The sequence below is a fragment of the Dermacentor silvarum genome, unplaced genomic scaffold (assembly GCF_013339745.2).
Source record: "Dermacentor silvarum isolate Dsil-2018 unplaced genomic scaffold, BIME_Dsil_1.4 Seq692, whole genome shotgun sequence".
NCBI lineage: Eukaryota > Metazoa > Arthropoda > Arachnida > Ixodida > Ixodidae > Dermacentor > Dermacentor silvarum.
Genome location: NW_023606638.1, coordinates 47,986 through 61,367, shown reverse-complemented (window position 1 = coordinate 61,367; position 13,382 = coordinate 47,986). Strand labels below are relative to the sequence as shown.

At 47.8% G+C, this 13,382-nt stretch overlaps 1 protein-coding gene across 1 annotated transcript in view; it reads left to right on the top strand.

The window, feature by feature from the left end:
• The window catches only part of LOC119435417 (transcriptional adapter 1), a 73,747-nt gene that overhangs the window by 43,958 nt on the left and 16,407 nt on the right, over positions 1-13,382 (top strand). Inside the window, 2 exon segments of the mRNA XM_049659831.1 lie at positions 1,787-1,851; positions 1,853-1,933. Coding sequence (XP_049515788.1) covers positions 1,787-1,851; positions 1,853-1,933 — 146 coding nt within the window.

Below are 13,382 nucleotides of genomic sequence, written 5' to 3'. Positions count from 1 at the left end.
AGAGACGCTGGCCCTGACAATTCCTCGCACCTTTCAAAGATGCCATGTTGACAGAATTGCATAGTTTTGTGGCACAAAAGTATAACAAATGAGGAGCCGAGCTTCCAAGCCGGTCTTGGCAAGGGCTGTCCTACTCTACACACACGCTTTCCCTAAACCCTTTATTTTGAATTGAGTTGGGTCACTGAGTGGGTGTGTACCACTCTTAAGTGTTTGATGTGGGCCACTGGGTATGTGCCACTCTTCAAAAATAAACCCCATAGAGGAATGTGTTAAGTTCAGCATTGGGCCGCTCGTTTGTGAAGCGCTAAGTGGCAGACTCTGCAGTGCTCAATGAACCCCCCTCTGCGACTTCTGTGCATTGCTCGTTCGCCCGAAGCGCGGCAGCAGCGGCGAGCTAATTGACCTTTGCGTTCCCTCGCCCCACGCTTCAACGCGTACTACTAAGCGCGCGCAGCGTGCGGTTCTACGATTTGCCGAGATCGTAACGGAGGTAATGGCGGATGAGGTGCCTGAAGACGGCGGCGAGAACGAAGGCTTGCGCCCGCAGGCTACCTTCGCTGAAGCCCTTGCTGGCTTGGAAGCTTTACAAAGCTTATTTCGCACGAAAGACAACGAAAATGCGGACAAGGGTCTGGAATGTGTGCAAAAGGAGTTGTTCCTGTCTAAGGGTGTGACGCACCAGCAGAAAATAGTCGAATCTCGATAATTCCAACTCGAAGGGGCCCGAAAATTTGTTCGAAATAAAAGTACTTATTTTGACGTATTTGTGCACCATAGCGCTTCGTACAAACGGTGCGAGTCGTGAAATATCGCGGCGTGCAAGCACATAGCGAGCGAGGGCCACGAAACTGCCCACGCCGGCCAACGCTCACATCCCGATAGCGCCTCTTCCTCTTCACTACCACAATCTCTCTCTCTCTCGCATCCCAATAACGGCAGTGAAAGAACTTCAGGGAGGGGGCGGCGCCGGCACGGCGACGCGTGCGCGCGGAGACCGTTGAAGGTGAGGGAGGAGAGCGGCAGGGAAGCGCATATGGCCTCGGCAACCCCGTCGCTTCGGTGGCTCCCCTCACCCTCCCTCTCAACTCTCTCGTAGCTCCCTCACCTTCGACTGTCTCCGTGCGCGCCCGCCGGCCCGGCGCCAGCTTAGCCCACTCCCCGAAGTTTCGTTTTCTGCCGTTGAAGCGAGCGTTGGCCGGACTGGGCCTCCGCGTTGCTTCCCTCTGCGCCACAGCTGCAGCGTTGGCTGAGATGTCGGCACGTACACGCGTGTTCTGGCATGACGCGGAAACGGCGACCTTACCATTTGAGAGAGGAAATTTTCGCCGCGGTATTTTCTTCTTCTTTTTTAAATTTATCCGCGCGGAGTTGAGGGGTCTCTTCTAAGCTTTTGCTTTATGGCGGTGTCGGAGCAATGCCGATCGGAGGCGCCGCCACGTGATTTGGCGTGCTGCTGAGAACATTATCGGTACACGGTTATGTTCGGAATTAACCGTCCGCAAATGCTTTAGCGTTGAATTACCGAGCGTTCTCGCCCATTGGAATACACACAACTTTGACGGGACCACAGCGTCAGTTGAATTAACGAGATTCAACTGTAACTATGTTTTGCAAGAAATGAATGCTTTCTGCCCTTGCACCTTAATATGGGCTTGTCAGCTAAATTTTTTTGAAAACGTATGAACGAGGTTCTACTGTACTTGTTAGCTCGTACTGCGGTCTTGGTGCACAATGGGAAGCTGCCATGGTCAACTGTGGCCACATGAATGTCTTTCTGATGCAGCAACGGTTGCGAGCCCTTCTCGTGGCAGTGCTGAGCCGTCGCAGTGCATACAAGTTACGGAGAGACGAATGCTGCACACCCTGGGATGCGCCCCACCAAACCCATACCTGCGGTTGCCGCCCGCTGCCACTTCTCACGGGGCTCTAGGTAGTCTCTCGGAGGTTCTTACTTTCTCCCGGTGCTCTGGAGGAAGTCATTTTGTATGGCTCATTACTCTTGCATCATCATAGGGTGTGTTCCAATCGACGGCTACTTAGCTGTGCTTCTTAGTGGGTATAGCTGCTTCGAGTAGACAGCATGCAGACACACAGACCGGGGCTGTTATGGGCAGCAGCTGAATCTTACGCAACCTGGTGGTCCCGGAACTAAACCAGTGGATGAGTGGCAAGACAACATTGCCCTCTGCACTAGCTGCGACATGGGTCTTGTGGTCAGAAGCTTCAGGTCGTCCTGTAGCTTGTCAAGGTTCAGCTGCATCAGAAGTGACTCATCTTGTGAATCATGGTTGTCTTGTATCATATTGTTCCTTTGCAGAGGATGTAGTGACTGGCACATCACACAGATGGCGCTAGCATTGCAGGAATCAAGAGTTGAGGAATGATGCCGAAATTATCATGCTACGGGAGTGCCCACACAGTATCTAAATGCTTATACCGACAACAATGGGAAGTTAATGCTCTGTGAGCAACTCGTTAAAGTGAATACGGGGCCTAAATGTGATGCCCACATCACATGGGAAGTCAGAAATAGGCAATCAACCATTGGTGAGAGAACGAATTTATAAGTTGAGAAAAACGGTCATTGACGAGGAAGGGTATAACAGCATAGGGAGATACCATAGATGCATCTCATTTTGAAAATGGGATATGTAGTTGGGGGAAAGAGAGCAAGGAGCGAAGAATGACCAGTCCAAATTTGAATGCTGAACAAATAAAAAATATAGTCACAAGAGTCAAGAAGAACTTGGCAAATGGCCAAGCAAGGAGTGAGCTTCTTAGTGTAATGACGAGAGAAATGAGGAAAGAGAAGCAACATGCTTGTTGGAAAGGAAACCGGAAAGTTGGTGGAACAGCGAGATGCGGGAAGCGATCGATGAACCACAAAAGCATCACGAAAACGTAGTCAGGCAAAAAAAGCACAGTTGCCACTGGATGAAGTAGGCAAAAATTGGGAAATATACCGTGGGAAAAAAATCTATGGATCAAATGCTGGTTCAAGCAGATATTAAAGGTGGAATTGAACGTTGGTTGTGAGAAAAAGAAGGCCGCACATAGAATATTTTGGAACCACATTAGCCGGCAGGCAGTCCGGAACAATACAATAACATATCCTAGACAAAGATGGAAAGAACCACATTAACTTATGAGGCAGGAAGTACGAAACAATACAACATATCCTAGATGAAGGTGGAAACAGATGGAAGGGGACACAGCATTAAATTACATCGCAAATAACAGCCGATACATTTCAAGTCCGTGACGAGATGGTTTTTGAGAGAAGGAAGAGGATGAACGATAACCCTATGGAGAAGGAGCTGGTGCTGAGAAATTTCAATTGGAAGAAAGCTGAAGAGAAAATTTCTAAGCTCACAGCCACAGGGTTAGACGAGGTTCCCGTGAGCCAGATTAATGAACTGGGACCAAAAAGTGAGGAAGCTCTGTTGAAAGCAGTTGAAAAAAGCTGACAAGATAGGCGAATACCAGATAGTTGGCGGCAAAGTAGAATTAGTAGTTTTAAAGATAAAGGGAAAGAAGATAGAATTCACTCATATAGACCGTTGACCATTACATCGGTAACATGTAGGTTAGCAGTTAAATTAAAACTGCAAGCATGGACAGAAATTGTCATATTGCGAGAACTTCAGAATGGCTTCAGAATCGGTAGGCATCAGGATAATAACTTATTTGTTCTTACTCAGTGTATTGAAATGTCCAGAGAAGAAAGGAGACCAATAATATGGGGCTTTTTTAGACATTACGGAGCGTATGACAATGTCAGTGATGCTACTGCTGTACCAATTGTGCCAAACTGTGCTGAGAGGCGAACCCTGCTACATCTTTTTACATTTCAGCAGTACTATATGAGAAATCTGTGCCCACCCTGTGCCAAAGGGTTGCTTGGGCTTTCAAAAATGGAACTATATAGTCTTCAAGCGATGTTTCTCCACACCGTCGAAAGCGGCATGGCGTGTATGGACCTGCAGCTGCGTTACCTTTGCGGTGCACTGAGTCAAGCCTCTCCAATTAAGCCTGGATCATACCTCAAGCAATGGCGCTGGCGCCAAGCCAGACCCTGCGCTCCTCCCGCATGACCAAATGCTCGCACGATTATGCGGACGTTTTTGCGAGAAATTCGAAAAATCTGTCAGCAACTGTTTTCATCATCAAGTTTGACACTCAGTATGCTATTTTCACATTTAAAGCAAAAGTCCCGACGCAAAGACGAACTCACCATGTGACAGGTGTTATTATGTAGCACGCCAGCCTAGAAGCCTATCGGAGCTTATGACCAGAATTCAGAGGTGTTTTCCGAAGCCGCCATTTTCTCGCGACGGTGACGCCGCGGTGCGAGCATTGGCTGTGGACTGCGGGTACCGCGAATCGCGGCACTGGTGGAAGCAGGAGCGGTGGCACTGAATTGTTCTTCAATCGGACCGTTGACACTTAAAATTGATAAGTGCATGCTCATTTCACTTCTGCATTATGTACACATGACGAACGCAGTAGAACACAGCAATCTCGAGCCTTTCTCTCTGTCGTTGCTCTCGCCAGCCCTCGCTCAATCGTAGCTGCCTTGTGATCGGTCCATCAACTTGAAGTCCAGCTTGGTAGAAGCCCGTAACAGGTCGCTGGCGCTGACGTGGCTGAGAAGTTCGACGGGTTAGGCCTCACGACTTGTTCTTTGGGGCGTCGCTGATGCCGTACGTGCCGACGACTCGCGGTTCCGTTGACCTGGCCGAGTGCGTGGCTGGAGCTCCAGTAGCCACCGCTGACGTGTCACTTGCCTAATGAAGTGTTCTTCGCCCTCCGACGATCTGCGTGGCGGCCCGGTGCTCCTGTGATTATCGGTTGAACGGGCTTGGCCGAGGAATCTCGAGAAGACCGGAACCACCGTGAGCAGCAGTGGCCGGTCCCAGGAGCTTCGCCCGGACGTCTCCGAGGACTACAGCTACACCTGGGCCTTGCCAGTCTCAAGACTTCGTGGCCGGGTCCTCCGCTCTCCCGTGCAGAGCATGGCTCACGAGGCGACCTTCCAGCTCAAGAGCCACGTCGATAATAATGCTTCGATGCTTCTCCCTCGCGAATTACACCTCGGCTCGCGAGCCTCGAGCGCTCGCGCCGTTCGGAACACTCCGCGAACTTCGTCGTCGTCTTTTCTCGCCACGGGCGGCCTCTTACATGTGACAATTGCGGCGAAGTACAGTTTGTGTTCTTTTGAACCGCCTCTGAAAGCTTCTCTAATAGCCTCGTTGGCTACGCGATACGTGACCAAAGCGCGCTTGCTTGAACACTCTTGGGCAAAAAAAAAAAAAAACGAATACTCGGGGAGCCCTTCTGCCACGCAACACTAATCATGGTCTGGTTTCCTAGCGTTTCATTTCTTGAAAGCTCATCGCTCGGTGGCGCCGCGTTGGTGCAATGGTTAAGGCTGATTCACACTTTTGGAGTTTGGTCTGCCGACTGTTGGCGACAGCCTTTTTCCTTTAAGCCGTTGGCCACAGCGTTTCCCGTGCTGTACACTGCTCGCATCATCAGTCGGCAGATCAAAATCGTTCTCGTGTCGGCGTAGTGTGAATCAGCCTTTATGGTGTTCGGCTGCTGATGCGAAAGATGCGGATTCCATCCCAGCCACGGCAGTCGCATTTCAATGGAGACAAAGTTCTAGAAGCCCGAGTACTGCGCGATGTCAGTGCACGTTAAGGAACTACAGGTGATCGAAATTTCCGGAACCGTCCACTACTGGTGTGCATCATAATCACATCGTGGTTTTGGCACGTAAAACCCCGCAGTTATTAAGACGAAAGTTTCATGTGTTTTATGCGGAGGTGTCCTTTAAAGAGTTTGCAATGGGCTTGTCGAAAACCTAGCGTCGCCACGGATGGAAAAAAAATATCACGTGGCCCTATGGAAGTGCATATACCCGATCACGTGTGGCACATACCTCGCTCCATAACCAAGTCCGGGATGGTCCGAGAGCGAAAGCCTGTCATTTAGTAATGTATAACCTGATGTTAAGCTAAACATTTCGACAGAATTACCTGTCTGGTTGGGAAAATTGATTAAGACTTAGAGATTGACTCCAACCAAATAAGGAAATTTACTAGCCCGACGTTTCGGAACCAATTCGGCTCCTTCTTCAGGGGGTATTCTTCGGAGGTGGCGGTGTGCCGCTTTTAAAAGGTCCGTCGTAAGAAAGGAGAGGAAGGGGGAGAGAGTGTAAGGTGCGGAGACACTTGGCAGGGCACCTGTTCTAGACAGACAAAATAGGTGGGGGGGTGGGGTGGGGCTTCGGCGTCGCTGGTCGGCTGGGTTGACCGATGCTGGGCGCCCTTTCGCGGGAATGCGTTGACGAGGGACAGGGGGGGGGGGGGACGAGTTGTTTTGGTGTTGCTGACCTAGAGCGGGGGGTCCTTTCTTCCCTTCGTCGCGTCTGCAAGGCCATGAACATACAAAGAAGGAAGAATGCCCTTCACGCGGTTTATATTACCCGCCGTGTTCTGAATGTGCCAAGACTCGAGTAGTAGCCTTTTTCGGCAGTTTGTCTCTGTTTGAAGGATTTGGGTTTCTTGGAAAGAAATCTTGTGGTCGGCGTCTTCGGAATGTTCGGCGACGGCGCTGCGTATTCGGTTGAATGTTCTGATGTCGTTTTCATGTTGTCTGATTCTTTCTTTTAGATTTTTGGTTTCCCCGATGTACGACGCCGGACAGTCGGCACAGCTGATTTTATAGACGACGCCTTGAGCTTTTTCTTTTGGTGGACGGTCTTTTGGTTTAGGAATGAGGATATTCAAAGTGTTCATCAATTTATGCGCGACTTTGAGGCCTTCTTTTTTCAATATTCGGCTGAGAGCTTCACTGGTACCTTTGACGTATGGGATGGACACTCGTTCTGTGGTCGAGGGGGAGTTAACGGTTGGAGGTCTCGTAGTCTCATTGTAAAAAGGCATGGCATATGCTCATGTTTGTGTTAGCACCAAACAATGAATGTACTGAATTAACAAAAAGCAGCAGCACGAAGTTCCATTCCAGTTCCAAGAGCGATTTGGTTGGAGTCAATCTCTAAGTCTTAAATAACCTGATGTGTAACTTTATGTATAACTCAATGCATGTCTCAATGTGCACCAGGCTTTCGCCTTCTAGTGTTACAGAGAGTGTAACACCGAGCGGAATTTTTAAAAATTGTTGCTCACCACATTCCTATCAAGAATGACAACCGGGCACAATGGCCGCCCTGACGAGTAGCTGAAAAAAAAGTCCCACCTGCGCTATGGTTAAGTGGGGTTTTCCCACTTTGGGTGGCTGCTTGACAGCACTTGAAACCTGTAATAGATAGTGGCTGCCTTTGAGGGCATGGTAGGCTCGTACCCGCAGTGCCGCACCTACGAGCCTGGGTCAGCCTTCACACGTACCCGCAAGCTTGCATTTCAAAACTTAAGAACCGGCAAGCAGCCGCGCTACAACTGTGTGTGTGCAACCACTTCCGCGAGGAAATTCTGCTACGGCATTGAGCTGCGATGTTCGGTGAGCACAGAAGCGCACACTGAGAATCTCGCCCACGCGCGCTGCTCGATTAATGATGGAGATTTGTTCTATGAACTTGTTGATGCCCTGCGTGGTTGCTCAGTGGCTATGGTGTTCGCTGCTGAGCACGAGGTCGCGGGATCAAATCCCGGCCACGGCGGCCGCATTCGATGGTGGCGAAATGCGAAAACACCCGTGTACTTAGATTTAGGTGCACATTAAAGAACCCCAGGTGGTCGAAATTTTCCAGAGTCCCCCACTACGGCGTGCCTCATTGTAAAAAGGCATGGCATATGCTCATGTTTGTGTTAGCACCAAACAATGTCTGAATTAACAAAACAGCAGCATGAAGTTCCATGCTGAGAAGAGCGATAAACATACAGTGAGATGCAACTTGAGAAATCGACCAAGTATTTAGAAGAAAAGAAAAAAAAAGATTGAATTGTCGCAATGGCACTCACAAGTTGCCGATTAGCATTGAAATCCCTAGTTATAACGAAATTATTTTGAACAGCTCTGATAGCGTCCACGCCACAATGGTTGCTTGTGTACTGTCAAATGTCATATGCTGCGGCCTACAGCTCGCAGCACGGTGCGAAAACGCGCTCCCAGCGAAAGCGAGACATTGTGCGCAGACATGCATGCAGAGTGCAGTTGGTCGCTGCAAAACCGTGCGATCGCTTCATTGAGGCTTCATTCTGTTATGTTCCATTGGTTATACAGACAGCACACTATAAAAACATATTTCCATAGTCTGCTCTCAGCGATTGCCTACCTTTCACGCAAGAAGCTGGTTCGGGGGACTCCATCGCGGCAACCGCGCGCAAAGGGCGTTCACTGTACGTATTTGGTAAAGAGACAGCGCCTGTAACTATTCTGTGCTTTCTTTTTGCCCAAGATTAGTATTTTTACAGTAAAAAACGTCCTCGTTTGGAGAGTACTTACAGAAATGGCCAGGAGGGCTCCCGCGTAGTGTTTTTATTGAGCGCCGACAGCCAAACCTATGAGGAGCGCGCCGTGTTATCCCTCATACTACGCAAGCAAGGCGCTTCGGACAGATGGCGACTCCGTAAGTCCTCGCCCCCAATATAGTTCTCCTCCCTCCCCCCGATGGCGCAGTGTGTCTGTGAGCGGCGCGGAAGGTGTCGAAAGCAGCATTTCAAACCATCAATAGTGGGCGGCCATTTTTTGCTTTCTAGTTGACGATCACGAAACTTTGTAGTGCATTAAAAAATCACCCCCTCGTGGGAAAAAAAGTGCACTGCTTAGAAAACTAAAATATAGTTCTTCTCCTTTACGTCTGATAGCGCAGCGGCACGGAAGGTCTCGAAAGCGGCGTTTCAAACCATCGATAGCGATGCCCAATGGGCGCGGTACGGGAAGAGTTAAGTTGTCGTGGCTCGTTGTATGCCTACCAGTTAGCGCGTACTATGATCACTTTTGTACCATAAAGGCCACCAAATGTTCCACCCTTTTTTGGACTCGGCAGCGTCCAGGGATTCTGGCTTTGGCAAGGTTGCAGTGATGCCCATGTGGATAAGTATCGCGAGCGCACAGAGGCATGGTGGCAGCCTCAGCCAAGAACACAGCCAGTATGACCTATCTGCTCACAGGCGCATTTGGCATAGTGGTGTGGGAAGCAATTCAAATGCTGTTAACAGCCAGTGATCCAAATGCAAAGCTGTTCTTTGCTACCTTTTGCACGAGGGCTGGCCTAGGGTATGGTAGAAACGAAAGTAGTAGTTGGTTCTACACTCATGCATGGCCAGGCATGAAGACTGTACAGATGCTCTCATGAAATATGTGCAGTCAGCCAACAGATATGTACGAGTACAGCAAGCGTCCCAGCACAGGGATGGCGTGCTTTTAGTAAGCAAAATGCTGCACTCAATTGGCACCACACAGCAGTTGGGGGGCTTAAAAAAAGCGGCATTGGTTATTCACTCGGCAGGACAAACATGCACACACATCAGTGAAAGCTGGACGAGTTGATATGTTGTCAGCTTTGCTGCTGTGCTGCCTGCCAAAGCTTCAAAAAATGCTTGGTATCTTATTGCTTGCGTGACAGTCACTCGTTTGCACAATTGTGCAAATGAGCTGGGGTTGTTTTTCACTGCTTTGGAGAAAATAAAGGAACCTCTATTGCATATTTTGAATAACATTTACTGTGGCAACGCATGCTTTTGTTAACAGCAACGTGCGCAATGAGATACAAATTCGTACTTTCTAGTTAGTGTGCACAATTGAATGCATAGTTGTGCCATGTTCCCACACTGTTTATTCACGCGATTTCATTGTAATATGCATATTTGTCATATGTCTACGTGCTTTTCATTTATAGTGAAATTAAGGTCTGGTTCAAAAACAGTGGCTGTGGGGTGTGAGAATGATCTGCCACCAAGTGTGTGGTGTTTTTTGCAGGTGCCACATTTGGTGGTGTGTGAGATCCATGCCCACATGAACAGGGAAAAAAAAACTAGACCACGTGTGAGCATAGAGGGATGAAGCTGCCCAGAGGGCAACGTGATGGTGGGGATCAGAGCAGCTGTGTTGCAGTACCTGTCGTAAACGACCTAAGGGAACAGTGGCCATCTTAAGTCTTCTTCCAGTTCTGACGAAGCTGTCAAAGAAGACAGCTTTGTGAAGATAAGCATCCAAGTCAGAAACGATGCAGGCTACTTTGCTGTCCGAACAAGATGGTGGCGGCTGAGCAGAAGGCTTGAAAACTCAACAGGAAGGTTGTCTGCACACAGAAAACATAGTTGCCCTTTCCTATGTGCTTAATATAAGCTACGTTGTGTTTTTCCTCAGTTTGCATGCACGAAGAGTTAAAATACAGAGATGATATGTGCTTTTCTTGCCTTCTTTCGTGTCCACGAGGCGGTGTCGCATTGCAGAGATGTCTTCCAGTCTCTCCCAGATCCATTATTGTGGCGCTCGAAGCTGTCTTTTTAGCTGTCTACGTAGACTGTCTGTGATGCTGGCCAGAATTGGAACACACCCAGTGGTGACAGCAACAAAAGTGCCAGGTGCCTGTGTTTTACACCAGGCTGATGAATGTTGCTATACTCCCCATAGTCTCTGAGCACCACACGAGTGTACTCGTGTTTGGAGGTGATAATAAAGCAAAGATGGCGGTGTGCATTACCCATAGGGTGTTTGGAATTGAAGAAAGACACAGGAGCAGGTGCCAAATTCAAATGATTTGTTGTCACCATTCAAATATTTGTGGATTTCACTCTGTACCAGCAGGTAGACACAGAAACTAGCAAGTAAAACAGCAAGTAATTCCTTGTTTGCTTTATTACATGTGACAGTAAACATCTACAGGACACCATGTGTACACCTATGCAAGCACTTCAAAGGCTCTTTGCAGTAATTTCCCCACATTCATATCGAAAGAAAAAAAAAAAAGCACTTAAAGGGGCCCTAAAGGCAAGCTAAACTGATAGATTAGTGCTTGAAAATGTCTAAGGCGGCAATAGTATCGCGAACAGAGATTTAGTAATCGAGAAATTAAGGCAAATGCAGGACATGATTAGAGACGCCCCAGGGTATTCAAGCCCGATGACAAAGGCACTCCTCATTGTAATCCTGTTACTAGTACTCAACTACTTGTAATAATTGTATTGCATTATAAGATGAAAAAAAAAACTGCTGCTTGTCCAGTTCCATTTAATATTAAAAAAAACAAAAAAACTCATTGACGTTACCCTTGACAATGACGCAGGCGGTCAAAAGGTTTCATTTTCTCCACTCTGCATCATCCGCGATTTCACGTTTCAGTAGTTCTATTATCGCGTAGTACTTCACTGGTTTTGCTGGCTTGCGCAACTCGCATAAACTGCAAGTGGCAGAGAATACCACGTTCACGTGATGTTGCAGGATTCTCGAAGGTCCACGCCACTTGACCAAGAGCAGCGGAAACATGCGGCCATGGAGAAACCATGGCCGCGCGTTTGCGTTTTGCGGCGAAAACCGTGGCGCCGTCTGTCAGGCGCCGTTTCTTCACCAGTGGCAGTAAAAATGCATATGCAACTTCACCACTCTCTGGCCGGGAGCGGACGATTCGAATTGCGCTAGAGGTATGCAGACCTTCAGACGCAATTTTCTAATTTTTTTGCCCGAAACAAGCACTGTGAGGTTTCCGGAATGGCCTTTTAACAGTCCACATCGACTTAGTATTTGCCTTTAGTGGTTCTAGAGAGGCAGGGATGTGTCGCACAATGATATGCTGGTTCGTGTTTGAGACTTGCACTAAAAATAACAAATAGCTATTTCACGCACCATTCGGCATATCCGTAAAGAAAGCTCTTTGGAACATCGTCCGGTCCGGATGACTTCCTTGTGTTGAGGTGAAGTAGTGCTGAAAAAATGCCTTGTTCGCTTATGACGGGGTCAGGCGCATCTAGACTTTTGCCTCTAAATTCAGCAACAGTATCTGTTCTGCGCAGAAATAAGCTGGAAAATTGGTCGTTAAAAGTTGACGCTATAATACATGTGTCCCTAAGATCAGAGTTGTTCAGCCAAATTTGCTTGCAGGGTCTTTCTTATCCGTTAGATGCCTCCAGAACTTTTGGGGATCGCTAGTAAGCAAGTTGTGCATTCGGATGTTAAAAAACTGATACTTTGATAGTTTTCATCTCGAAAAACCTGCAAGTTGTACATGCGTGTGACAAACGTTGACGCGACATTTAGTTGAATGATCTCGCGTCTAATCCAAGGGTTAGAGCTGTTCACTTTCCCGAGTTTAAGAGAAACATAGTTTTGTATACACTCATGGATCATGTACTTGAAATGCAGCCATAAGTCGTCAGTACTCGATGTACCGTCCACTGACATTTATCCAGTGTGTCCATAGTTCAGTTCGAGAAGGTCTAAAATACTTTGGTGCCGCGCGTCTCCGGGCGTCTGAGGTTGCGTTTAAAGACTATCATGTTGTGATCAGATATTCCAGGTAGAACATCGACCGTAAAACCAAGGCGGCTAACCATGTCAGAAACAAAAACAAGATGGAGGCACGAACTTGTGTCTGGCGCGATTCTTGTTGGTCTATCCACCATGAGATTGTAGGAAAAAGCAATATCAAGGTGTAAGTCCGAATGCTGACTAGAAGGCTGAGCGCACAAAAGTTTATTTTAGGCAAGTTGAAATCGCCACCCATGTGAGTGCATTTGCTGTGTTTGCCAAGGAAGTCACGCAGCGATTCTAACGTGGATGTCGGGGGCCAGTAGACGGTCATTAATACTGAGACTGAAAACCGTGAGGATGAGCCAGACTATTGCAACACTCATGACATACCAAAGTAGTCTAAACCTTTTTTTTTATTACGACTGCAACACCGTCTCCTCTTGTACAGCGGTCAAGGCGAATAATTTCATGCGAATGTGGTATAACGTTATCAGGAAGTTTTTTGTGAAGCCAAGTCTCAGTGAGCATAGAAACATCTGAATCGTACGTGTGAAGAAAACTTTCAAGTTCATCGCATTTGCTTATGATACTTTGAGCATTTACATTGAGCACAGAAAACAAGCTTATCAAAGAGCTGCACTTTTGGGCTAAAGGGACTATGCTATCGCGATTGCAGTAGCTTTGTCACCGCGTAGCAAGCAGCACTCTTTCATTCATTCCTTTCTTCATCCCAATGGTATTGTTTGCCATTGATTTTAATTTTGTCGAAAAAAAGCATAACATTGTCGCCCTTGTCTCTGCTTTTTGTGCTTTCCCAAAGCTTTTTTTGAATTCGTTGCACACGCGGTGAGAAATCTTCTGAGATGGTAAATGCCGAGTCTTTTAGTTCTCTACAGTTTTTAAGAATCTTACCCTTGTCTCTTCCATCTAGTAATTTGATGATA